This window comes from Aulonocara stuartgranti (genome assembly GCF_965226115.1).
Source record: "Aulonocara stuartgranti genome assembly, chromosome: 10".
In the NCBI taxonomy this organism is placed as follows: Eukaryota; Metazoa; Chordata; class Actinopteri; order Cichliformes; family Cichlidae; genus Aulonocara; species Aulonocara stuartgranti.
The window spans coordinates 22,088,488-22,116,461 of NC_138946.1; the positions used below are offsets into that span (position 1 = coordinate 22,088,488).

The 27,974-nt window shown below is 41.3% G+C and overlaps 3 protein-coding genes across 10 annotated transcripts in view; 1 reads left to right on the top strand and 2 right to left on the bottom strand.

Annotated features, from left to right (window-relative positions):
- The window catches only part of gucy2d (guanylate cyclase 2D, retinal), a 29,104-nt gene extending 14,785 nt beyond the window's left edge, over window positions 1-14,319 (bottom strand). For 3 of the 7 annotated variants that reach the window (XM_082548954.1, XM_082548953.1, XM_082548947.1), the window contains exons 1-4: window positions 14,212-14,319; window positions 13,357-13,452; window positions 12,875-12,975; window positions 358-502 (exon numbers count right to left, since the gene is read on the bottom strand). The gene's annotated coding sequence lies outside the window, so the exon portion shown is untranslated. Of the gene's footprint in view, window positions 1-357; window positions 503-12,874; window positions 12,976-13,102; window positions 13,453-14,211 lie in introns of all 7 variants that reach the window. The other 4 variants (XM_082548951.1, XM_082548948.1, XM_082548950.1 and 1 more) reach the window with 4 other exon arrangements.
- hsd20b2 (hydroxysteroid (20-beta) dehydrogenase 2) lies at window positions 5,929-12,500 on the top strand. The gene is made up of 10 exons (XM_082548956.1): window positions 5,929-8,760; window positions 10,153-10,199; window positions 10,665-10,740; window positions 10,817-10,927; window positions 11,019-11,086; window positions 11,190-11,234; window positions 11,335-11,369; window positions 11,461-11,542; window positions 11,679-11,744; window positions 11,838-12,500. Exons 1-10 carry the CDS (start codon window positions 8,493-8,495, stop codon window positions 12,183-12,185), a joined length of 1,146 nt encoding a protein of 381 aa, XP_082405082.1. The 5' UTR covers window positions 5,929-8,492; the 3' UTR covers window positions 12,186-12,500.
- A 2,234-nt stretch (window positions 14,320-16,553) lies between the features above and the next one.
- On the bottom strand, window positions 16,554-27,609 carry slc12a9 (solute carrier family 12 member 9). 2 transcript variants are annotated; one of them, XM_082550181.1, is made up of 14 exons: window positions 27,195-27,609; window positions 25,227-25,464; window positions 24,981-25,115; window positions 24,744-24,881; window positions 24,333-24,635; window positions 24,124-24,231; window positions 21,917-22,028; window positions 21,683-21,840; window positions 21,518-21,600; window positions 21,314-21,438; window positions 20,036-20,228; window positions 19,762-19,936; window positions 18,636-18,782; window positions 16,554-18,540 (listed from the first exon to the last, which is right to left on the bottom strand). In XM_082550181.1, the coding sequence occupies exons 2-14, from the start codon at window positions 25,429-25,431 to the stop codon at window positions 17,714-17,716; spliced, it is 2,709 nt and encodes a 902-aa protein (XP_082406307.1). In that variant the 5' UTR covers window positions 25,432-25,464; window positions 27,195-27,609; the 3' UTR covers window positions 16,554-17,713. The 2 variants fall into 2 exon arrangements, with proteins under 2 accessions (XP_082406307.1, XP_082406308.1); XM_082550182.1 differs by lacking the exon at window positions 27,195-27,609 and adding an exon at window positions 26,594-27,027.
- Between the last annotated feature and the right edge of the window lie 365 nt (window positions 27,610-27,974).

A 27,974-nucleotide genomic window follows, 5' to 3' on the forward strand; every position in this document is an offset into this window, starting at 1 on the left:
AACGTGTCACTCACTCAAATATACACATAAAATCTGCGCTGGGGTGAAACCTTCACTTTCAGACAGAGAGTTGTTTTCAATCTTTGCTCATCATGCACACCTTAGCATGACCTTGGTGAGAAACTTTGGCTCTAATGCAGCTGGCTGTTTTATCATTGATGCCCACTTTAAATTATAGAAATGCTACTGACCTCTTGGGTCTCGAGTCTAACAAAGGCAACTGTGTCTGTAGCTCCATATAACCCTGCTGCTTTGCATTATCCCCTTCTTACATTCAGTTCAGCTCTGTTTTATTTATACCACACCACTTGGATACATATGATATTACAATAATGTCAAAGGAAATATGACAATTACCTTTGTGCATTTCACAAACTCTCACCAAGTTAAATGTTGGTGGCAAGCTTCTTCTACCCTTAAAGTGGAGTGGAAAACCCATCACAGTGGTGCTGTACAGCCATCAAACTCATATCAGGAACATGCAGCTCCTGATCAAGATGTACTTGCAGATGGACAGGGAGGAAAGAGACAAGACAGACAGAGAGAAAGAGGACAAAACACAAACCACAAACTTAAGCCTCGAAAACATTAAGTTACGTTAACTTAAGAGGGGTGAACTACACTAACTTGTTTATTTTGAGTTTGCAGTGCTCGAGTAGGATAAGTCATTTGAAGTTAATATGGTACATCCAAGCAAAAGTTAATTACACTTCATACAAATCCTCTGTTAAGCAGATATTACAGTAGCACACACTGAAAGCAACATTATGCAGCCACAAGAGGTCTAAACACAACACAGCTGAAATAATAATCATGAGCCCCGTGAGTTTTTGCATTTGCTATTGCAGAAGTATTACATAATTCGTAAAAACAAGCACAAATTCAGTAAATTAAATGAAACAAGTTTGCACAACTGCACTGCTCTGTAGGCAGGTGAAATGTGCAGATAACTCAGTGTAAGCAACTAAACCTTTCAATTAGCATGGAATAAGTGAAATGCAATCAATTGAATCATGGAAATACTTTAAATGTCCTTCTTTGGATCAAGTGAGTGCACTGTACAAATTAGCACAGTGGCATTTATAGTGTATGCCACGAGTGCATGTTTATAACATGAAATAGCTACATTTATATGGAGTGAGCCATCGGATGGTTCAGCGTTCAGGGAGCTGGTTACATGCTGATCAGATAGCTGAGCTCTGCTTCCCATTCTACTTTTGGAAATTGTAAGACCAAGAAGTGCTCTGTTAGGATAATATGGGTATGTGAGGTCTTGAAGAACCTGGTCATTCGGGGTTTTAAATTTGAGGAGAAGGATTTTACACCAGTTTTTTCAATTTTTGGAAGTGTGCTCAGCAATTTCACTATGGCACTGCTGACCAGTCAGAGCATCTCAGAGTTATATAGGAGCAGGTTGATGGTAAAGAATTACAAAAGAATTAACAATGCACGGACTCTGGCATCACTCTGAGACAGGGTTCTTAAATTAGATATTATTGCACAGATGAAAGAAGGTGGCCCCAAAGAGTTGTTTTATGTTATCAAGGACTCCAAACTTCTGCTATCACCAAACACATGAACCTTTGGACTACTGACTCATCATCTACTCAAACAAACTGTCAATAAGACAGAAAGCAGCATAGTGTGCTTCCTATAAACCCAATGGTACTTTCCAGTTTCAGTAATAAATCGTTGAGATCACTGGCATTAAATAAAATGATTCTCTTGTCCATCAGTCTTTAAGAAGATTGTAAACTTTCACCAGTTCTGTTTAAACTGTTTCTCTGACAGAAACAATTCACGACCATTTGCAACCATTTTTTAAAGGATTTCAGCTATACTGGGGCAGGATTTAGGTCGATAAGTGGCTGAAACGCTTGGATTGAATGAAGCCTTTATTAAGTAGAGGTTTAATTACATCGGCTTTACAGCCTGTGAAACCTAGTTTGTTGATAATGCTAAAACGTACCTGTAATTTTTAAAAAATATTATCATTAAGCCAATTACACCTGAGATTTTTCTTAAATAACTAGAACCTCACCTGTTAAAACAGCAAATGACTCGAGCAAACATTACTTTCTGTTTGACTGAGGCACTTTTTTCATGCAGTTTTGCATCATATTGTCCATGCAAGCCACTGCAAAATTTGGAATATATGCCTGACATAGTAGTTAGAGTCAAAAGATCAACATGAGCGCAATACATGTTTAAACAGGGAGATGTCCTGGGTGAACTGGTGCACAAAGCTTAAAACATCTGAATGTTATCTGTGGTAAGCCACTCACAATCTGCAGTGGCTCTTAAGCGCATGCAGCATGTTCAGTTCACTGCAGCCCTGCAGCTGGATTTTTAAACTAATAAGGAGGAAGGAAAACGTCACATTTTAAACATAGTATCAACAAAACAAAGACGCCCAAAAGTGATGCTCAAACACATCACCCTCTGCTGAGGCCGAGTACTGTGTCGGTGGTCTCTCCCATATGCAAGTGTGAGGATACGTTTGTTCTGTAATTAGATTAGTCAGGTGAGGCTGTGCTAAACTGGCTCCCTGCAAGCCTCTTAGTGACATGGCCAACAGCACTGACAGAAATCACTTCAAAGCAAGGTCAGACACACGGTCAGCCCAGTTGAGCGAAGAACCTGTTTGGCCTACAACAGGAGATGCAACGCTGCACAGTGCTAACAGAAGGGCATCAGCACTTCTGATCAGTAACTTCCTGACTAATTTTAGTCCTAACGCTCTTTTTGTTTGGAGCCTAACACACAATTTTACCCATGTTGAGAGGGTATAAAAGGTCAACAGGACACATTTGGAAATGACTCAGTATTTTTTAGTCTTAAGCAAACATGTAGGTCTTAAGCTGACAGTATGAAACTGGCACATTCGCGGTCACGTGGTTCGCAAAGCTGTGTGTTTCTCGGAATTACTTTCTCTCGTGAAGCAGTTTGTCACAGTAAATTATTCATACTCTGGGAGGGCCTGTGGGAGGAGCAGTAGAAAAGCTTAGACATTTGCCTCTTATGTGACCTCACTTAATTGCTGAATTCATTTGGGAGCCTCTGCAAGTGACATCACTTAGTATTTTCAGGGTCAGAGGATTTGAGCTATGAGGCAGGGAATGCTTGAACAGCATTTGAGAACGTCACGTAAAATGTGGGTTAGGTAACAGGAAACCTCCTGTGACTGTCTGAATACACTGTCCTCAGTGAGCTGCTTCTGATCAGAGAAATGCATGTAGAAGATGGACACACACAGTGATATAAATACAAAAGTCTGTTATTATTGTTGTTGTTAACATGTGATTTTTATTTTTTTTAATTTTGTTTTTTAAGTTTTAACATTTACTCTTGGTTCAAGTATAAATTGTTCAAAATGTAAGTCATATATTAAATAGAAGTATATTGACATCAAGTAGTCCCAGCAGCTCTCTAAGTTAAATTACTGTATCTGTCAAAAGCAGCAATGACCTGTAAAGATACTGCAGCGCCCTCTGCTGGTTACTTGTAGTTTTTTCAAAGCGACACAACAGAATTAGTTGCATATCGACAGAGGTGGGTAGTAACGAGTTACATTTACTCCGTTACATTTACTTGAGTAGGTTTTTGAAAAAAATGTACTTTTAAAGTACCTTTTTTGCACGATACTTTTTACTTTTATTTGAGTGCATTTGTGAAGAAGAAACTGTACTTTTACTCTGCTACATTTGCAAAATTCGACTTGTTACTTTTTAAAAAATAATTAGTTTAACACATTAGATAACATGCCGTCAGTGGAGTTTCCGGTAACTTTTTTACCAATCAGATGTGGCCATGCAGTCACATGATCAGTTTGAAACTGTGGCAGACAGAGCAGCCCAGGAGTTTCAAAGTAGCAGCAGAGGTGGGTCGAGTATCCAAAAATTGTACTCAAGTAAGAGTAGCATTACTTTAAAATATTATTACTCAAGTAAAAGTGAAAAGTAGTCTTCAAAAAAGTTACTCGAGTAAGAGTAAAAAAGTACTTGGCAAAAGGACTACTCAAGTAGCGAGTAACTGTTTGAAATGTCCGATTTATTTTATAAATAAATGCTATCAGACAAACAAAATAAATAAATACACAAATTTTAGTATTTTCAAAAGGAATATATGTAAAAAGATCAACAAAATAAGGCACAACAATTCTAATTTCAAGATTTTCACAACATTTTTCAAACAAGCTTTTTTCACCAATACCTACAGTAAATAATATAAATATATAAACAGTGCAAACAGAGTATGCTTGGGGAGTGTGATCGTGTGTACAGCGTCTCTTTATGTCTGTCTCCACGTTGGTTGAGTGTGGAGTAAGTGCATATGAGAGCATGAGGGTGGGAATGGATGTTTGTATATGTGTGTGCCTGTATTTCTGTGTCTATATGTCAGGTTGGGTGTCAGGCGCCACCTCTCTGGGGACATCTCAGGCCCTCCAAGGTTTGGAGGCCTATCTCCCCCTACCACCACTTCCCCTGCCAGTGGCGGACTCCCTCAGACATCGGTGCGTTGGTGGTTCTTTGTGTCCGGGGATGGGCGTCCAGGTACACACCGGCTCACTCCTTGGCGGCCGCTTATCGGGGCCTGGAGCCTGGGGCTTGCTCGGGCCACTTCGGAGGTGGGGTGCCCCCGGCCTCTCGGCCTGGGGCTCAGTCACTCAGGCACGGCTGGCTGCCGGCGGAGCTCACGGGCGCGTCACTGCAACTCCCCCTGGCTTCTGCTCCGCGGCTGCTGAGTGAGCCCTCATCTGGGACTCTCCTCAGCTCTTTCTGGGACAGTGGCGCGGCTGCCCCTCTGTTGGTCTTCCTTGGTCTCTTGTGTTCTGGGGGCCTCTGGATGTCTGAAGTTTTGATCTCCTCCATACCTGCTTCATGCCCTGGAGGACGGGGCTGTGGCCCCCCACACCCTCTAGCAGATCATTACATGAAGGAACCTTTTTAAAAAAAACAAGCGCATCCATGCTCACAGGTGTACACACGGGTGATCACACCCACAAACTACACCCTTTTTGGCTCCTACCTCAAAGCACACTGTGTTCTGTTGATCTTATGTGCTGCACAATAATGTTTAATATTTAGTATTTACTGTCATATTCCCATATATCATTGTGATGTTGTTTATTCTAGTACTCTTGTTCTCTTCTGCTTGTTTTCTTTTTTCTTTCTCAGCAGGTGATCCAGGTGATCGATATATGCTTTTTTTTTTTTTCTCTGCCCGTTCTGTTGGTTTTTGTTTTTTGCCCTTCTCCCCCGTCCCTCTTCTCAGCTGTTTCTCTTTCCCTCTTTCTATCTCCCCTTCTTTCCCCCAGTCAAGTCTGTCCCGTATTCAGTAAGTGAAAATAAAATAAACAATAAAAGGTGAATCAAATGGACCATTACGGCAAGGCTGGGATGGTCAATTTGGTAAAGTAAATCCGTTGGGCATCTTTCTTTGCCTTTAGATAACAATTCTGATGGCAAAAGAGTCAAACGGGACAAAAAAAACAAAAAAACCAAAAAAAACCCCCCCAAAAAAACCAGTGCAAACAATTTCCAGTGACAAGATATGCTGTAAACTATATATTAATTTTTGCTCCAAATGGCAGCAGCCTCAGAGAAAACATTAGAACGAGGCAACTTCAACATATGTACATACAAGGCAGCTCAGTTTACCATAAATTGTATGGGTGTGCATCTATTTCTGCAGATTTAGCAAAAATGTGCCATTTCTTAACTCAGTGAGATGATGGTTAAGCTTCAGCAGCAGTTTGCTCTCAAGGTTCTTTCTGTGAAGCTCTAACTGTTTAGCAGTGAACAGGAGTCCTGCACGACTGAGATGTCCTTCACAAGCTCCAGATGCAGGAAGAGCTGTATTGATTTTGCTCAACAGCTTCTTGCTGTGAGGAACGCCATGCAATAGATCCACACCTACAGTGAATGGACATGAAAAGAGACTACATGTTGCTTTTTTATATACAGTACAGATGTATAATTATGATTAATTTGCAGTTCTTGTTGGTGAGACATGTGATTTTATTTTATGTTACTTCAGAATCAGAATAATTTACTAATACTCAAGGAAATTATGTGGGTTACAGTTGCTCCAAGACAGTAACAGACTAAACTAATTATGTAATACAATAGGTTGCAGAATTTGAAATTTTAAAAACAGGACTAATATAACAAATTGCTCAATCATAAATATCAAGAAGACTGACAAGAATATTACAGAGGTGAGAATATATATGACTGACATTTGACTCTAAACTGTGAACTTTGTCATTTGCTATTTTACTGTAGAGCATGTGCAAAAGGGTGTAACTATTGAAATGTTTACAGTGTATTAGATGGAGGAGTTGTACAGGGAGATGGCCACGGGCAGGAATGATTCCTGTGGTGCTTTCTGGTAATCTCAGTCTCTCGCTGAACGTGCTCCTGTGACTAGCCGGCACGTCATGGAGTGGGTGGGAGGTATTATCCACCTTTGTCCTCATCTGGGACAACATCCGCCTCTCAGACACCACCTTAAGGGAGTCCAGCTCCGTCCCCACAACATTACTGGCCTTGCAGATCAGTATATTTAGTGTGTTGGCATCAGCAAACCTCAACCTTCTGCCCCAGCATGCAAGAGCATAGAGGATAGCACTGGCCACAACAGACTCATAGAAAATCCTTAGCATTGTCCGACATAACTTTTGGTCAATCTGAAATACCCTTTGGGTATTATAGTACAAATGAACTTTAACCATCCCTCAGTTTTGCTACTATACTTCCAGATTGCTGTTAGAACTATTAACAAGTATCTCACATTTACCTCTATAAATGTGACCTCTATAAAAACTGAAGTTTTGAGAATTCACCCCAAGATCAGATTGTGAAATGCTCAGGTAAATTCAAAAACACATCTCAGATAGCATGTTAAATGTTAAAGTTCATGACAGTACAGTTAGAAAAACATTGAACAAGCAGGGCTTGTTTGTGTTGCAAGGAGAAAGCCTCTTCTCTCAAAAAAAAAGAGCATGGCAGCACAGCTTAGGTTTCCAAAGTTTCATCTGAACAACCACAAGAATTCTGGAACAATGTCCTCAAGACCAGTGTGGAGATGTTTGGCCACATTTGGAGAAAACCAAACACAGCATATCAGTCAAAACACGTCACACCGACTGTCAAACATGGTGGTGGAGGCGTGATGATTTTAGCTTGTTTCGCAAATCCCAACCTAACTGAAATGTTGCAGCGGCACCTTAAGAGAGCTGCCCATAAATGAATCCCCACAAACCTAAACAAACTGAAGCAACAAAGCAAACAAAATGAATCCACACTGATGTAAGACACTAATAAAGTCACACATAAAACGTTGATTTAAACTTGATGTTGCTAAGTGGTTCTACACAATACTGAATCATCTGTAGCGTGTGTGTTGTTTATATGGGGCTAAACTTTAGCTCCATATAAACAACACACAAATGGAGTTTAATTGAATTTTTCACATGTTGGTAACTGAACCTGAACAAACCTGATCGGGGACACAGTAGTTTATGCTATTTCTGCTAAAACTTAGTGTGAAAGTGGGAAAATAAGTAATCTTGAATGCATATAGTATTTTTTTTATGGTAGAGAGGGGTTAGTAATGTAAGACACACTTGTAGAAATATGAATTGACCCATTTTTACACAAAACACACTTTATTTTGCCACGGGGAGTCATTATGGCTCTGAACACTGCAAGTGACCCAGTTCAATTTTTTATCATTTTAATGATAGCAGCTTGATCACAGCTCTAAATATGCTTGTGTAGCATTTATGGGCTATCACATGTATTGTTGCTCAGACAATTATCGAGAGCATTTTGAGTTTATCAGTGTACAGACGTTGGTTGTTGCATGAATGGATGGGACTGTTTCTACTGACAATAAAAGGTGACAGATTGTAACTGCAGCTGAGATTTATCAGCTGTCAGTAGCTGTCACAACTACGTTATTGCTTTTATCTGCACTGACACCATTTGATGAGTCGTACTTCCAGGCTTTTGACGATTAGATTCACATGTGATTGCTGTTAGAACCTGCTGCATCCTGCAGCGCGTTAAAGGGAAATCCTGACATTTATACGTACCATACAGGACTCGGGTTACAGAAAGAGCTGTATATTGGAGAAAGTAAGCTTGGGCTTGAAGACAAAAATAAAAAACAGAAACACTACAACTGCAGCATGTTTGAAAGACATCTTAACAAAAAACTTTGCATTTTGTGCCATCGGACATGACAGTTACAACTAAGAGCTTTCCCTTGTCGTTTAGCATGCTTACGATCAACTGCAACTTGATGTTTTTATGTTAAGTGAACAAACTCTTAATAATATCATTATGAAATTATAGTGTACAACTCTGTAAAGACTCAAAAGCTTAGGTGTGCTTCCAAAAAGTGGTCTGTAATGGAGGTTTAGGGCCATATGTGTCCAGCAGGGTCACCTTTCATGACAGCAGCATTCAATCAGGGGTGGGGTAATGTGGAGGAGGAGGGGCGTTACAGATAAACAGTTTTCACTGCCCAAAGTTTGGCAGTTGAGCCACTTTTTTGGCATTTTGTACTCTGAGCTAGAAGCAAAGGAGCTCTGCAACAAGATGTTGTTTGCTGACCTACTGGCCATCATTGGAGGAATGACTGTGACTTTCTACCTTCTGAAAATCACTTGGAGATGTTGGTGTGGATTTAGAGAGTTTGTTTTATCATCAAAATGGCAAGTGGACTTGAGAACATACGGACAATGGGCAGGTAAGGTTAAAGAAGAGGAATTACAGTGTACTCTTCAAATGTAACAGTGCCAGCTGTGGCGGTTTTAGGGTCAGGACTGCAAAGCCCTGGACATGGTACCTCTTTTCTTAACATTTTTATCATGCCAACTCTCAGATCATCACAGTGTCTTCGGTTTACATAGAACTGACTGGTTTGCAGTCAAAATACATGTGTTATCTCCCGTAGAATGATATTATTGAAATGGAAAGAGCCACTTCCACCTGTATATGGGCAATGGGTTAAGGATGTCATGTACTATACTCAGCTGGAAAAGATCCGCTACACTGTAAAAGGTTCGGTTCGGCGGTTCTATGACACATGGCAACCTTTTCTTACTTACTTTGAAAGATTAAGTCCGGATACTATTGCTTAATGTGCGTGTGAGTGGGGTTTTTTTTTTTTTTTCTCTTGCTGTTGTTCATTTATTTTATTATTCACTTTGTATCTGTAACTTTATTTTATTTTATGTTATTTTGTCTCTCCTTTCCTCTCTGGCTGGGTTTTAGTTACACTGTTCTGGGGGGGTGGGGGCACAACTGTCTGTTAATTTTGCCATAATTGTTGTTGGAAGCAATTCTTTGTTCAATAAAAAGACCTTGATCAAAAAAAAAAAAAATACATGTGTTATCTGCTGCTATGTTGGCCGCCACACAAATCTCTAAGCTTATCTGGGACAGGTCTATCTATCCCCAGAGCACAAACTAAACAAGTAGAAGAAGCGTTTAATTTTAATGCTCCACGTATCTGAAGCAAACTCTCAGAGAACTAGAGGCCTGCTGCAGCACTCCGTTCATTTAAATCAAGGCTGATTACTCTGAAATCACATTCTTACATTCCACTTGCAACTTTTACTCTTGTGTTGGTTACATTTCCTCCTAAATGCTTCTAAAATTACATTGTTACTTTGGAATGACTCGTTGAGATGAGGCATGCAAATAAAGTTGCATTTGAGGTATATGTTTATCTGCACTAAATACAAAATAGTCTAATTCTACACGTGAATCTGTAACTGGATCTTTTTTATTAATAGATACAATTTTGCCCTTTTTTTTGACTGCTATTATTCCAGTAAACCTATCAGATGATACTGATTTTTATTATTCTGCTTTTTGATATCCTCTGTCAACTAGCAATCTTACTAGTTGGTTATCACTACATTCACAGTAATGCTGGTTGTGCCGTACTGCTGATCAGAAATAATGGAAGTTTCTGCTTTGAATCCACATTTAAAAATGTATTTTTGTATAAGGAAAGCAAAACACATTATCTTTGTCCACAACAAATCCATGTTTAAAACTCCTGCTGGGTTTGACAGGAGTGTTGAAAGAAATAAAACTGATCTGACGTTTTTCTGCTTTCTCCTCTGTGCAGTTGTCACCGGTGCCACATCTGGTATTGGTAAAGCTTATGCCACTGAGGTGAGTCATCAGCTCCCCTTAACAATCGCTCTCTCTCCCACACACACACACACACACCCACACACACACACACACACAGCTATTTTGTAGCCGAGACTTTCTTTTGTTACTTTTGTCACTTCTTTTCACGGAAAACAGAAAGTTGTGAATTTCAGTATCTTATAATGTAGCTGCGTTATTACGATGGAGTTTTAGGTAGTGTGTAGTCATGCAGCAATTAATATCGCCTCATGATGTACTGTTGATGTGATAATCATTCTTGCAAATATATTTTTGTTCACGCAGTGTGAAAAATTATCAATTTTACAGCTAGCTTATAAATAAGTTTTCACAGTTAATAAAATTGTTGATAGTAAACTCCAAGACCAAGACATGTGTTTTTTAAGTTCAGAATTATAAAACAATTTGACTGACTTTGTCTCCTTGTTGTGTGACAGCCACAAACTCTCTCTTTTTCTCTTCCAGCTGGCACGAAGAGGCCTGGATATTGTTTTAATAAGCAGATGTGATAACAAGCTTCAAACTGTTGCCAGAGAAATCGGTGAGTTCAAGGAAAATACTACTTTCTGCGGCTATTGAGACAAAATAATCAAAAATATATTGTTTGTTTTCGTCAGAGGGTGTGTATGGAAGAAAGACTCAGACCATCCCAGTGGACTTCACACATGGCTACAGTATCTACACTGCCATAGCCAAGGAACTACAAGGCCTGCAGATTGGAATTCTGGGTAATACATACCCACCTACTTTCCAACTTGCCTTTTTCTTACATACTTACTTACTGAAGCTGCTAATTTTGCATGTCCTTATGCCACATAGTTAACAATGTGGGAATGACCAGTACTGACTGTTTTGCCTATTTCCTGGAAATACCGGATGCTGAACAGGTAAGCGTTGTCGTGTTTTAATGTTATTAAACAGTTAATGAACTGTTTAACATATTTCTTCTGATAACAATCCTTTTTTCATTTTCTGTGTTTTTCTGACCAGAAAATCACTCAAGTGATCAACTGTAACATACTGTCAGTCCCTCAGGTGAGAGGTCTTTGTGGGTATTTCTGAGTAATTTTCACAGCTTTCTCCAATAAATAACCACTCATTGATACCTAAATGAGTTTATGTTGTCTCAATTCAGATGACCAGACTGGTTCTCCCAGACATGGTTAAAAGGTAAAGACAGAAACATTCAAATTTAAAGTGATTATTAGGTAGCAAGGTATGGGATGATGTAATGGATGTCTGCCTTCCATCTTTGACCCAGAGGAAAGGGGCTGATCATCAACATCTCGTCTATGACAGGTGTCCATCCACAGCCTTTGTTGACGCTTTACTCTGCCTCCAAGGTGCTGTTTCAGTATGACGTACTTGCACTCATTGTTTCAGATATACGCTGACCCCGTCACACTGTAATGTTTTCTCACTGGCACACGGTTTGATGATGCTCACTTGTTGGTTTGTCTGTTTTCTTCTTTATTCCAGACTTTCGTAACATACTTCTCTCAGTGTCTCCATGCAGAGTACAAGTCAAAGGGAATTACTGTCCAGGTAAAGTGTGCAACTCTGGTCAAATTTCAAAATTTCTTTTTTTTTTTTTCAGTTAAAAGCCAAATAACTCTTGCTCCCTTAATCTCTCCTCAGTGTGTGGCTCCCTTCCTGGTGTCCACCAACATGACAAAAAATGTGAAAGTGAACAGCTTCATGAAGAGCGCTACAGCGTTTGCTCGTGAGGCTTTGAACACCGTGGGTCACTCCAGCTGCACCACTGGCTGTCTATCACACGCAGTCCAGGTCAGTTATAAAGTGCTAAACTGTTATAGCTTAGAAATGATCCCCTCCAATACGTTAACATGTCACTTTTCCAACAACTTACAGAATGCGCTTCTTACAATGCTCTTGCCGGACTGTCTTCGGATGTCGACATTCCTCATTAGGAAACTACGAAGCTCATGCAAGAAAAACGATTGGACCGGTGAAAACAGGGAGTAGTCATGTGACTCCATCTGCACTGATATTGAGGTTGTTTTTTTTCTGCAGGAGAAAATTATCACTCAAATATTACTGAATTACTTCAACTCTATGGTGAATAAAACCCATTCACGACTGTTTTAACTCTTAGACAACAAACTGGTTTCACCGTTTTACCTTAGGCATGTTGACATGGTCAAGATGACCTGATGACGTTCAGAATAGGGATGAAAGGTGATCTGTGTGACTTTGTATGTGGCTTGGTTTGCTTTCAATCAAAGGGTTATTTCATACCCCTGAGAGAGTTTGATTGCTCTTTCATACAAATATGAAAAAGTAGTAAACTGATTACAGCAGGGGTTGGCAACCCTAGGCATGCGTGCCACAGTTGGCACGCAAAGGGTTAACTGATGCCACGCCCATAGCTGGACTGGCCGTCAGGCATACCGGGCATTTGCTCGGTGGCCCGGTGACTTTTTTTTTTCTTTGTAACTGTATAAACAATGAAAGGTGGTGGATTGGCCAGATGCTGGTCGGTGTGTAAAAATAACTCAGTTGTTTGGTGGTGGCTGTCAGGGCAGAGACGTTTAAAGGGGCGGGTGCTTAAAGCTAAAAAGGGGCACATTGAACCAGGCTGAATAACAACAACACACATTCATCAAGAATCTAATATGGGTAACAAGGCAAAGCAAACGTAGCCTATGTTTTACCTGATGGGTACAATGTTGCTGTTAAGGTGTTGCTGCTGCTCCTGCTGCTGATAGTGCTGGAGGGCAGGGCTGTGCTGATCTGAGACTGTAGACATTAAAAACTCCATAGGAGAGATGGTAGCTGATTAAACAAGTGTCATGAGATAATAACAAAATGCAAAGATTGGTGACAGCGCTTGGAACCATAAGGCAACAAAAAACTGAGAAATAAACTAGACTGTGAATCACTCTTTGCTTCTCTTCTTCCTTCCATCCCATCATTTCATATATCACTCTCCACTTGCTGTCCATCTGAGAACAAGGCACAACTTGCTATTGCAATAAACTATTATTTAATTATCCACACTTAACAACTCTTACACTTAATCTATAATAAAATGATGACAGAAAAATGTTATAGAAGCAAAACATTTCAGTTGTGCTTATTATTTTTGTTTATACTGGAATATCTCTCCAACAACTGGTACATGTGTTAATGTTACCTGTGCTCTTTGTAATCCAGCTGCTGAGGGATCCATTACCTTTAGTAGCCTCATACAGCTCCTACTGTTTCCTCCTCATGTCCTTACCAGGCATGTCTGGACAATGTTATATCATGAGTAATAATTTAAAAATCCATATACATAAAACACACACATGCACACACAGTGACATTTTAGACCTTCTTCAGAATACTGTATATACTGTGGGCACAAGTTTCCATCATGGTGCTGATCCAGAATCCTTCCCTTATTATTTATTACTAGAGCTACAATAATAAAGCAATGAGGGGAAAAAAGTAATAAATATGAAATAATGTATTTATGATGATTCCATTTGTTTCACTATCCACTCTGTGCAGGGAGAAAGCTTATTACATTTTTAAACTGTAGAGATACAATAATTTTGCTGCTGTAAAATCAGCATTTTGTCTTATTTAAAATATAAATCTAATATAATCTGTTTCTTAATGTACGTTCTTTAAAATACAGCGTGTGTTTTTTAAATATTATAATTATAATCATTATTATGTGGACATGCATATTAGATCGTTTTTTAGTGAAATATAATCCCCCCAGAAAGGCAGGAAATGCTCTGTAACTTACTTTAAAACTAAATATGTTCCCTAAAACGGTGACAGAGCTACAGACCCATGACAGCCTTACCCAGTGAGCTAGCAGCTATGACCAGCACTACTTGTGCAGTTAGGACAGGTAATGTTTGTCGCGCTGTTGCACACACAGCACGCTCGTTTGTTTCAGTTCGTCAGTTGCCACAAGACAGCTTACCAACGTGTACGTAATAAGCTAATACTCCTGGGTGCTATACACTACAGTGTACGCTGTACACCTACTTACTGGTTTTGTCGCATCAGTCTGTGTCTCTGAGTTAACTTGTGTTTCTCCTACAGCTCCGGACCGCAAAAAATGCGCGTGCTCTTTGTGAGCTCGTTCCCGGCTCGTAACCAGCGCGTTCTGCGATCATTGGTTAAATGTGATCATGTGACTAATACAAGCCAGATCCTTTTATTTAGCAAAACTGTGATTAATAGTTAAATATTATTGTTGAGGGGCACAGACAGGACTCCACACGCACACACACATATAAAAAGAAATAATTAAAAAAAAACAAAAAAACAATTGCCTCAACAAAAGGGCACTTTGGGCACCCATCAGGAAAGGGGCGGGTGCTCAAGCCCCTTCCGCCCCCCCCCTCTGCACGTGCCTGGTGGCTGTGGTGGTGCTTCCTCAGATTCAGTAACATTAGCAAGTGGTGGAGGCCAGCAGGTGGATGAGGGAAAGGGGAGGCAGGAGGAGAGACCCAGGCGGCCGCCGGTCTGAGTGTCAGGTGAACTGAACTTCAGGTAAGAAGTTATGACCTGCAGTCCATCTGGGTCAGATATAAACCAAGTTTAGGTGGAGTTTATTTTCGTTTTGCTGACTTTTTACAGTCAGTTACAATAACTCTTACTGCGTACTAGCTAGCATGACGGAGTTTCTATACAGCTGGGTGGGTGCTTTGATGGTACTAATAGTGAACTTTATTTTATTCATAAGGTTAGTTAGTAGAGTTGCCAACCGTCCTGTAAAAAGACTGAATCGTCCCGTATTCAGAGAAAATATTATGCGTTTCGTATTGAGGTGAAAAGGAACAGTTTGTCCCGGACTTCAGCTAGAATAAAAAAAGACACAAAGCTGGAGTTATTCTGTCATTGCGCTGCACAGTTGCCTCTTCTTCTCTCATTCTCTCCCCCTCTCTCACCTGTTGCTACTTCAATCATGAAACGATCAATGAACCGCTGATCGTTTGTTTATCACCAACTTTGCACCAGAAAGAGGAAACCGCCGGATGTCGCGTTAAACAACAGCAGCACGTTTAAGCTTGATCAGCTGTTGTTAGAATGTATTTAGTATTACTTTCTAGTAGCTGATGTTTGCTGGAGCCACAGCTGTAAAAGCTGCTGGCCATGATATCGGTTTGTATATCTGGTGAGAGGGAAACATGCAGATGAAACCAGGAGATGTCCTTACTGAATCATCAGAGCTGAGCAGGGGATGGAGAAACAGGTTTACCTTTTAGGTGACATGAATGAGTTGAAGGGAAGTTATGAACTGTTTCTGAGAGACAAATAACACCAGGATCCTTTTTTTTAATGTAGCTGACAGCTGGTAACTGTGCAGGGGCGGGTCTAGCAAAGTTTTGCCAGCGGGGCCAGGTAGGGCATTAACAGGGAAAGGGGGACACAAAGAAATACCTTCTTATTCTCATTTAAAATGTCTAGCTTTTAATAAATAATTATCTGAATCTTACAACCAAAGTTTCCATCTGGTGTAAAATGTATAGAAATCATATATATAACATCGAAGCAGCTGGAATCCACAGCTGTGTGTGTTCATGGAGCTTGCATTTTCACCTGCTGGACATCACTACCTGACAAGTTTAACTGTCTTCAGAACATTGCAGAGGCCTTATTGACAGTATTTGGTTCTACATATCTGTGTAAGCAGATTTTCTCACATGAGTGTCCTCAGGTAGCCGTCTGAATGCTGGACAGTCGGAGACCTATGTCTCTGAGTGGGAGACCAGAGATCACATTAACATGTGTGTCTCTGTATTAACAAACATGCCATATTGGCCCAGTTTATTTTTCTTATCATTGTTGTGAGGAGACCATAAATAACATTTGTATTTTCTGTTGTATAGTTCATTTGCTGTTATGGAGTTCTTGTTATGGATAAAAAGTGTCTTTTTTTTTGGTTTCATCTGTGAACAAATATAATTCTATAAAGTGGTTCTATATAGTGTGTAACCGTTAATATAGAGCGTTATTAAATTTATTGCTAATGCAATCATATGGCACACTGACTTCTGAGGAAATTTTAAATGGCACTCGTCATCAGAAAGGTTGCCTACCCCTGGATTACAGTAAAAACACTAATGCAGTAATCAGGAAAGTGAGCAATCAAGAGTGCAAACTGTGTTTTAATGAGATTAAGATGAAAAGTGCATCAACACAACAACTTCTATCTTTAGCTGTGAAGTATGTGGAAAAACTACAGCACTGTATAAAAACAATGAGAAAAGTTAACGTGGGCGGAGTAAATTATTCTGCAGTAAGAGTAGTGAGAATGACTTTTCTGATGTGAGAATTGCACTGAAGGCAAAGAAAAAAAGAATCGTAATACAACTGGCAGATATGTAGATTTGATCTGTTTTTATTACATTCTGTGGTTTGAACACATAAGTGGTTACAACAAAAATATTAATTTACGTAACAGCTCCAGGGATGACAACAGACAGTGCCTGTGGCAGTAATTTCAGTAATATTAGAGTGCAAGAGTCCAAAAGTGTTCTCATCAAGCACAAACAAGAACACGCTGATGCTTTTTCAGCAGTGACAACAAACTCGGTGTGTTGTGACATCTCATGTTGTAAATATGGTTACTTGAATATTTTGTAAAAATGTGATGAAAACTTGTTTGTCTTTACTGGTCTGAAATGTCATCCTCACCATGAAAGACTGAAATATGATTATATGAAATATATTTGTTCAGCGTTATTGTTATCATTATTTATCACCTCCAACGTAACTGGATAACCCTTTCTGAAGTACTTTTAGAGTCTGCTCTGCTAGCACCAAGTCCAATCCACTTTTTTTTTTTTTTTTAAATAAACACAAATAATAGCAACAAATGTATCATTCTAATGTCAAAACTGTAACAATTCCTTTTATATCACTGGGGAAAAAAATTCATAAATTGGCATGAGGACATGAAAAACAACAACAAAAACAAATAAATACAAATCTGAATGAAACAGGGTCCCAAACAAAAGACGTCTTTGGATCTCTTGGTCCAGCAACCAGCAGAAACATGAGAGCGAAGGAACGAAAGTAGGCAGCAAAAAAAAGTACAAACAAAAAGAACACAATGCCATTTAGAAACTGAACTAGAGGAATTTATTCTGCACTCGTTTTTGTTAATCCAAAGCTCAGCATTTCAGCACTGAAATTATAGACAGATATATTCTATATGTAATGCCCTGGGCAACCCGCGCAGCTTAAAACAACGTGCGCGTTTGTTACGAAGAGCCTTTGGCCTGATTTTGTTTAGACAGGTCTGAAGATAATGCAAGAAGAAGGTTGTATCAACAAAAGCAAAGTATTCTCCCGGTTCCTGGTTCAGTTGAAGCCAGTTCAATAGTTCAAGTATATAAAAATAAGGAAATATCATATTTAAATGAAAGACCTCAAGTGCTACTTGACCATCGTTGCTACCCGCATTTAAGTGAACAATGAGATAAGACACTATTTCAATGACAAATCGTACTGCGATGACAAAAAGTCATCACCGCACATGCTCAGAGGTCAGTGTACGTGACTGGGGTGACACCGTGAATTAGAAGCGTTGGACCCAATTCATTGGTCACTGCTTCCAGCTGAGCTAGAAACACCTGTGACTGGCTGCGTTGTGAAGGAGGTTGAGGTAAATACAGGAAGCGAACGGTAGCTTGCGAGCTGTGCTCCATCAACATGTGGTTCACTGCTGACAAGAAGCTCTTGGACGGAGCTTGTGCTGGCTCTGCGGTGGGAGTGTGGTGCTGCACCACAGAGTCCCATGGCACGATCTTTATCGACGCCCTGATCCTCAGCTTCCTCAGCAGCTCTCGAAAGGCCTCTTCGTTGACCATCCATCCCTGGTCGCTGGAAGCGGTTCCCACGTTGAGGAAAATTCTCATTTTTGCATGCCGCCATTTGTTGGACATGTTGAGTACGCAGGCCATCTGCAGCAGAAAGAGGCTGCACACGTCCTCGTAGTCACGGCTGCCCGGCTGGAGCAGGTTGAGCGGCCACACGTCTATAATCCGCTCCGAGCCGTCAACCTTGCTGTCTTTATCTTCTCCCTCTAACTGGAAGAAATACCGACCCAGGCACACGCTCTTGTTCATTTTAATGGCGTCAGAAATTATCCCAACGTATTCCTCTGGTGCGAGCCACCGCGGGCTTTCTGCATCCCGGACGGGGGGGAAATGAGCCTGCAGTGAAGGCAGGTCAACCCCAAAATTAAATTCATCCTCGCCGCCTCGTTCCACTGCTGTGTCGCAGAAGGCAGAGTCCTGCAGGAGGAAGTCCTCAGGAGTGCAGCTGTCATAGAACCCCAAAATCAGCATGTTGGGCTTCATGCCACCTTTTAGAGGAATGTAGGAGTCAGCACATAAAGTAACGTCACACTCTGGACTGAATGCAATCACCAGAAAAGCGAGGAGACAAAAATGAGCTTACCTAGGCCTGTGATGCGAAGCAGATGCTGAGTTCCCTGTCTGACAGTAGGAGAGAGTGTCAGGTCAACAAAGGCCTTCACCCCAAGTTTATCAACTAGGCTCATCCAAAAGTTGTACTGCTGCTGGACTGGATCTGAAGGCAAGGTGTCTAAAACACAGAGTAGACAGAAAAATACATTCACCAAAACTAAGCTGAGAGCTTCATTTAATAGATGCAATTTCATCAAGGAAATGGTGAGTGGTAAATGGACTGATTCTTATACAGCACTGTCCTGCTCAAGCACTTAAAGTGCTTTATGCAACATGTTTCATTCACCCATTCATAAAAGCATGTTTTTCTATGTCTAAGTGCTTTCTATCTGATATTCACACACATCCACACTCAAATAAACATCTGGAGCAACTCAGCTGGAGCCTCTCCAAGATGCCACAGAATGAGTCGAACCCTGGTCAGGTCCCCAGGCTATCGCAGGGCTAGCACATAGAGACAGACAACCATTCACACTCACATTTGCACCTATGGGCAATTTAGAATAATCATTTTAGCTAACCTAACCCACACAAACATCAGAACATGCAGACTCCACGCAGAAAGGCCCCAGCAGGATAGTGGATTGTGGCAGTATGGATTAAGGATTGAATAAAAAGAAATGTAGTTCCGCAAGGCCAAATCAATAAGGAGCTAATTATCTATCTGAACCCTCAGTTTGAAGCTACTGTGCCACAGGAAAAAAGTCAAGTGCAAAAGCTCCTGCACATTAAGTCCCCACAAGGAAACTTTTCATGATGGTATGTGTGATCAGGCCTGTCAGAGCTCATATGAATCCTACAACTTACAGATGACTGCAAGTTGATTCATAGCGTCAGGCTTTCCAGGCACAGGACATCAAAAGGTAGGTTTTAGCTATAAATACACAATGTTTCAGCACTACAGGTAACAAAATGCTTTGGTACGAATTAGTCACAGAACCCAAACAGTGCAAAACTGATACTGAATGTGAGTATCTGAGGCCTTCAAACAACAGCAGCAGCAACTTCAGTTAAGTCATAAGCAAAACCACAACGATAAGAGTAATTTAATACTGTTAGCTGCAGACGGCCATAACACGCCACCTAATGAGCATTACCCAGATCTCCCAGCTGCACATGACCCAGCACATACAGTCCTCCCTTCTTCAGCTGATTTACAAACAGGATGAGCTGGCTGGAAGAGCGGGGGTTGGCCACCATCAACAACACCTGCGGCCTCCAGAACTTCACGTGGTCTTTCCTCACATCCAGCATCAGCAGATACTTGCGCACCTAAAAACCAGAGCGGATAAAGAGAAGCGAAACTATTGAGAAACTGTAGTGCATGCTGGACTTTGTGTGTATGAGTGCGAGTGACTGTGTCCAGATAACCTGGTGGAAAATGAGAGCCTGGCTGATGTAGCCCCAGCTGCTAGTGGGCGATCTGTAGTGGAGGAAAAGCAGCAGCAGTAGGAGGAGCACGATGCTGCCCGAGGAGTACACGGGATTGATGACGAACATCATGGCCAAACAGCTCACAATCCCCAGCAGGCAGGTGTGCCAGGAAAAGAGCTGGAAGGTTGGTCTGTTAAACACACACACAGACAAGACATGAACAGCACGAGCGGATGGATATCACTTTTATGGCAATATATGTTTAGCTTTTGTAGTGTCACAGAACAAGTGTTTTCTTATGTCCTTCCAGAATTGATTAATTGATTACACTTTCATGGTACCATAGCACAATGTTAAATGTAGGCACAGAAGGACTAAAATGCTCTCGGGCTGTGATATTTACAGTCCTGTTACTAAGTGCTTTCAACTGCTTTGCGGTCACAATCAAATCTATTAACCATTTGTTCTCTGAAAATGTCAGACGTATTTTGAAAAATTACCATCACATCTTTCTTGTCAACACAGACTCCTAACAATTAAACAATAACCTCACGATAATACAGAAAAGCAACAAGTTCTCACATTTGCAAACCTAAAATGTTTTTCACTTTTGCTGGAAACCATTCAGATTATAACCAAAATCAGCTAATGCAGTGACACATTATTGCTGCAGCTTCACTGCAACTTATCCTCCTGCTGAATTCATGCTAATATGATGAAGCTTGCTGTTGTCTGTTAATGTAACGACATTGTAGGTTCCACAATGTCAACAATGAGTTGCCACTGACAGAGGTCAGCAGACACCACACAAGTTTTTATTGTTCTTTCACTACTGGTTGATCAGTATTTATTACGACTCTACTTAAGACATTTTGCAGAATTTAAAACCTTAAGCATGAGTTAAGCATTTTAGTCATTAACATGTGCATATTTTGAAACTAGACATCACAAGCAAGGTGTGGCTCTGAATCAAAAAGCACTGGGCACAGCATGATAGTGTGGTAGCAACTTTTTACACATATAGTGCTTTATCAGCTGTTTTACACTAAACAGGGCTACATTTTATAACATGAACACTATGCTAACTTGCACATTAAGTCAAAAGTTTAAGTGTTTAATGAGGTGATTAATCATGCAAGTAGTAAGGTTTTGGGTCCATACGAGTTAACCTTTAAAAAAAAAAAAAATCCTAGTTTAAAGCATTCGTCCATTGGCTCCATTTTTTTTAACCCAGAGGCTACAGCCATCTTTTAATATACAGTCTGTGCTCATTACCTGAAATTTGGAGCTGATGCCCACTCAAGCGCCAAACAGGCCAAGTCAACTGCAGCGTAGGCAAGTAAGTAGAAAACAGTCACCAAACCTGCTATCACATTGAGCTCCCCTGCAAACACCACGCACTGCAACAAGCCACAAACTACAGGTTAGTCAACCAGTTCCAATTTCAAAAACAGGGACCTGCGGGCTGCAGGAACTCACCTGTGTCAGGCCCCAGGTGAACAGCACCGCCACCCAAGGATTTCCTGAAGCTGATGTGATGGCAGCTGGGGCTAATGGCAAGCCTTTGAGGAAAACCATTAAAGTTTCATAATTAATCCCATAAGAAGTATAAAAAAATATTTAAAAAAAAAGGATGAGCCTTACCAAAGAGGTGATCCAGAGCAAGAGCATGCAGGATACGGGACGCTCCTATCATGGCACACATCGCTGCTGACAGTGAGGCGCAGTATATCCCAATAGTGACAAACGGTGGCCATAAGTTGATCCGTTGCAAAAAGCCATAATCTTGAATCAACAGGGTCCTAAAGAAATATGTTTGTTATCATAACTCAAACGTCCTATTTTTATGTCATTTATATTTGATAAGCCATTTCCGACCTGTCACAGGTAGCGCTGATCATGAGGAAGAGCAGGACGTAGACGATGAAAGTGTAACTGACGGCTATGATGGTGCCTTTAGGGATTGCAACACTCGGATTCTTCAGCTCCCCTGCAGAGATGAGTGGAGTAAGAGCTGCTGTCATGAAGTGCATGTTTATGTACGTGAGACCAATTTTTGCATGTTCATACAGTATTGTGCAAAGGTCTTGAGCCACCACCGATTCTTTATACTTCTCTGATAAGGAGCCAGACTATTATGTTTCAAGGAATAGTTCTCCAGGCTTTCAAAAGAGCTTTTGAATTGGCCGCTTCTTCACTCATTTACACTCCAGTAATTGCACCTGACCATCTCCAGAAGAATGTCTTTCATAAACCACTTCACACTGACACCCAAAAGACACCTAACTCAAGGGATGAACCAGTGTTGCGTTTACACAAAACAGACAACTTAGCGCAGAACCTTTAGGCACTTTGTTACCAGCAACGTGTTGCAAAAACACATCATTTGTTGCCGTCTAAGGAGCTTGGAAAGAAAAGCGTCTGGACTTCTTTAAGTTGCTAGAAGACGTTTCACCTCTCATCCGAGAAGCGTCTTCAGTTCTAAGGGTCAAATGGTGGAGAGTCCCAGTGGTTTGCGACACGAACTGTCTGCCATCTATAATCCAGTTTTGAGATCCCTTCCCAGACGCCTTAACGCCCACTCACACCCTGGGCCATCTGACCTCAGGAAATCACATGATAGGGTGGGCCCAGGTTTCACAATGAGCTCACCCGAAACCCTGGCTGATTGGGACCCACACCCAGTTTCACACCTCGGCTCATGTGATTAGGTAGAGGATCATCAGGGGGTCCTTTTGTCCCTCTTTGGGGGGATAATACTGCCACTGGGTTTAAATCTGGGACTCCCCACCATTTGACCTTAGAACTGAAGAAGCTTCTCGGATGAGAGGTGAAACGTCTTCAAGCAACTTAAAGAAGTCCAGACGCTTTTCCTTCCAAGCTCCTTAGACTACGATGACCTGGATGACTGAGAACCTTCACAGACATCATTTGTTGCCATTTCTTAAGAAAAGATAACAAAGTTTGATAGATACAAAAAAGTATTTTTTAAATATTTACATGATTCCCAAAGAGCTATCAGCTGAAAACTTGACACATGTCAGCTTAGTGTGCAGCGTGTCCTTAAAAACTATTTGGAACCTGGACAAGTGGAGAACAAACGTCTACTTGTCCACTTGTTTCCAGGTCTTAAAAAATATCCACAATATTATCTGAAAGTCATGCCCTTAAGAAACGAGAAAAGGTCCAGCTAAGGCCTGACAGAGAACTGAGAAATAAATCTCGTCCACCAGTTGATCCATAAACTGTTCGCTGAAGCTTTATCAGAAACAATCTCTGTGAAAGGATGGCTATCAAGGAATTCTTAAGAGAAAAGGAAATATGTACAGAGGAGGTCAAGGATATTTACAGCCATCTGTGAAACACAGTGGAGACTCTGTCAAGGTTCTGCACTCCATTTCAGTCAGTGGTGTCAGAGACCTTGCTAAAATTGATGAAATTATGAATGTCATCAGTTTGCAAACATACTACCAATGCAGAAAAAAACCTACCTGGACAGAAAAACCACACAGTGGAGCACGATCAGCATCGAAGCATTGTGACAGAAAATGGAACAAAAAGCAGCCAACATCCAAAGACGAGCTTTGAATGTCTTTCAAGAGGCCTGGAGAACTATTAGTGAAGACTACTTAAAGACATGACAGGGTGCATTAAAGAATAAAGTTGAACGCACCAAATATTGACTTTCAAGCTTGTTAGACTCTGTTTTTGTCTTTTCCTCTCATGTTTTCATGTATCTTTGCACTTTTCAATAAATTACTCCATGCATTTAAATTCTTTCCTCACAAAATATAAAGAAATGAGGGATGACTCAAGACCTCTGCGCAGTGCATAATGCACCATGAGGAGACCTTGAGAAAACAGTCACAGAGATCTTTTGGGTATTGTGGTAACGCAAGATAATATAAGAAACGATAACAGGAAGTGAAAGTCCTGCTTTTAAATCTACCACTAGATTTTGGTAGAAACTGCAATATCTGCCTCTGAAATGTCGTTCAAATAATCAAAAAGACGTAAACATTCAAGAAAAAGGAAAGTATTTAAAAATATCGCTAGTAGCACTGTCACCCCCAACAAATTTTCACCTGACATGTTGGCTCCAGCCATGATTCCTGTGCAGCTGGTGAACATGACCGCAAACACGGTGGCAAAAGACATGACAGAGTTGGTGCTGTAGTCCAACGAGTAACCAGCTAGAGAGAAAGGGGGAAAAAAAGAGGAACCTCAGCAAGACCTTAAATAGATGCTTCCCTGTCCTTACAAGCATTAACACTTGTGGCCCATCTATACTTACGGCCCAGGTTGTTCTTCAGTGTGGTGGCGCTGAAACCAGTGTAGCTGGCGTTGTAATGGAGGGTCTGGTTGCTAGGTCCGTGGTGGGTAATGAAGAATTCTTGAGGTTTGACTGCTACAGAACTGATGAAGACAGACAGCAGCGATACAGTGACCACCAGAAGGATGACGAAGGCAGTGCGGGAGTAGATGTGGGCGCCCACCAGACACACAAGCAGACACAGCAGAAGGATTACTGCAGAATACAACACTGTGTACCAGTAACCCTGGGGAAGCACCCGCACGCCCGTGGACACAGAGGAGTCTAAAAAGAAAAAATCAGGCAGAAAACTTATGGGATAAAGTAAATGAAGTAGATCATTTAATGGAAAAAATATATATATAGTGAAACAAAATACGAGTAGGACCTTACCGGGATCTTCTCCAAATACATCAAGTATGGCTTCTACGAGACCTAGAACATAGCCTCCACATGCAAAGATTTTTGCTAGAAAGAACATTAAACCAATACTTCCTCCAAACTCTGGTCCCAGAGACCGGCTTATCATGTCTGATTGTGTTTTTGTTAAGGCTTATGGTTCACCTGAAACTGTGGCAAAGGATGATTTTAAAAAAAAAAAGTTTGAAACAGTTTGGTCTGTAAGGATACAATACGCTCCACCGCCCTGTATCGCACCATTGGTGGAAATAGCACAGATGGACAGTATCGTAAGAGATATGATGGTGTAGGCTACAACCACCATCAAAAGAGCCTGCAACAGGCCCGCATGACCAACCACAAACCCTGCAAAGAAGGAGATCACACCACGTGAGTCACTACAGCACAATGACGTGAGCCATTAAAAACATGCCAAGCATGGCTTTTTTAAAATCTGTTCAAACATGCGCCTCTCACCTGTTCTCAGAAATAGCACAATGCTGAACATTGAGAGGACAGTTGGCACCATAACACCGAAAAACGTGTTCAATTTTCGAGGATTCTGATTTGGCGTCCCGGAGCTGGATTCTTGGGTGGGGTCCGCATCCGTGCCACATACCGCTGCAGTCACATTCAGACCGCACACCCCTGAGGTGATCAGGGGCGTGTGTTCGTTTGACATGGCTGCAGAGAAGAGGTTCTGCTTAGTCTACTCCTGTGGAAAAAAAGAAACCAATAGAGACCGTTTTAAAACCATTTTGAAGCAGTTCTACGGAGTTTAATCTGCTTCAGGCAGGCAGCATCTGAACTTGGAGTTGATGGCCTGAGTCACTTCTACCTTGTCTGTCTGCTTTGTGCACAACACAGATTGCTGTCATTTGTTAAGCCCAATTTATCTCTCACTTATCTCCCATTCTCCTTTTGTTGACTTGGACATATGAAAGCCTGCAGGCTAAAGGGCGTGGCACGGTCAATAGGAACTCCATTTTCACACAGTTTTGAAATCACGCTGAGAATTTGCCTCCTCGCCCCTTTCAGTGCCTCCTAAAAACAAGTGATCATCGTGTGAAACAACAGCAAATGCCCTAGAACGTCTTATAAATACTTACAAGCCCTGATCAAGTAGTTACTCTTCACCAGCTGAGAATTAGCTGGTTTAAAAGTAAGTACTTTTGTTTTTTCTTTATCATCACGATCAAACGCTCACATGCTGCAGAAAGAATCTGCAGGCCAAGTTTATAGCAGACTTCATTATGAAGTTCCTGCTCACACTTCAGGTCGGTATTTGTAGTCACCTGATTCACAGCTGCTTGTCTGTTTTGACATACAGGAGAGAGGAAAAAAAAACAGCAGCCACCTCAGCTGAGCAGCAACCAGGTGGCCTTGCGTGTTTTGTTCCTCTCAGCATTCGCTTTGTAATTATTCCTCAAGGAGATATTTTTCATCACTGAACCAGCAGAGCAGCTTTCTGAAAGCTATTAGCTCAGCTACAGAAATCACATGATAGGAAACCCAGACTGCCACCTAAGTCATACACAACAGAGCTTGACTGAACACGCCAGGTACATTTTCTCCAAATTATTATAGAGGGTTCTAGCTAGCAACTGATTTATGTCAATGATACTATCTGTTAAATAGACAGTTAATTTAGATCTATTTCTCAAGGATAACAACAAAAAAGGGCAAACACTTATTGGTGTCACCTGCTCACATGAGGTTTTCCTTTGTCTCATTTGAGACATAAACTAAAGAAAGCGTCAGAAAGGCACTTGAATTCACAGAGCTTCTCAGCTGTTATTTGTTTTGTGTTAGTTGCAAGTCTTTCGTAAATTACATAGGCTTACCCCCATCATGACAAACGACTTCTTGGTGGTTATAAAAGGGAAGTTAAGCATTCAGAGATAGCCACATGCATCAGTTTGTGAGTTCCTGTATTCTAGTTGATGCTGAAACGGGCATTATGGCGCATGCTCTGCAAGATGCTGTCAGTGACGCACTGTGCTGAGGTTTACGATGATAAATGATGATGACGACGAAAACCACGATTCAGTCTATCGGGAATTATAGGCCCTCCTGGGTCCCCGGACCCTATTTTTATAAACATGTAGGTAGGTAAAATAAATCACCGCTTCCGTCACATGTACGTTGGATGAGGGTGGAGCAACTGGAGCATAAAAACTTTACATCTCCAGAGAAGGGTAAATCGGGGCAAACGCTTAACTATGCGTGTGCTGGTGCATTTTGGGTAAATTTCTCCCCAAGCCCGACGGTCAGGAAGTTCGGGCCGGCTGATCCCGCCATAATGTAAACAACACAGCTGATCTAAATGCTCCTGAACTGTCATTCAATCGGCAAAATCAAACATGTTTGCCACGAAACGCGCCCCGTGATGTGATGTGCCTTCCCCCCGCCCCCAGCTAAAACACCGAGCAGAGTCAACCTTACCTCTCGGCACACTTTCAACCACTTCCTGCTTGTGAACTCCTTTTGTTGGTTTGGAAGCTGGGTGTTTGGTTGAGCCTGTGTCAGTTGTGTGGAGAAGTCTCTCGCGTCAGATGCGCAGTAGACTCACAAATGTGGAAGCAATGGGCTGGCTGACCGAGATTAGCTTCCCCTAGAGTTGGATGCTGCGAAAGATGTGCTGCCCAATAATAATACAACTACCGCGGCACGCCTCGTTCCCTCTGTTATTTGTTAAAAAGTGTCACGGGAGAGCTGACACTGCTCATGTGACTGCCTACAGGGGAGGGCAAAACATTACAAATATGAGGAAAGGTACTGCTTGTCAGAGAAAACCACGCCCCCAACTGGTGGCCTCGCCAGGGCTTTATAAGTCACTTTAAATAAGTGTAGAAGAGTGCAGGTGATGACTCTGGATCGCAGTCTGTTCTGAGCAGCCTGTACTGAGTACTGTATGAACACCGGCTCATTTAGCACACAGTATAGGTCGATCTGTATCCTGGAGTGCAATGCCATTTCTTCCCTCCAGGGGTCACCAAATATCAAAGAGGACTTACTGGTCAAACATGGGCACCGACTAAACCTGTCAAATAATGGCGTTTTTCTTGATTAAAAACAAAAATAAAACCCAAAGAAAATCAATCTGTTCATCTCCATCCATTCAACTCCAGGAAATCAAACCACTTCTCGATGTAATCGAGAACGTTTGTGCGGGAGTTGCATAATGTCGGTGGGTGCATAGCCTGCAGACTGAAATGTCATGCA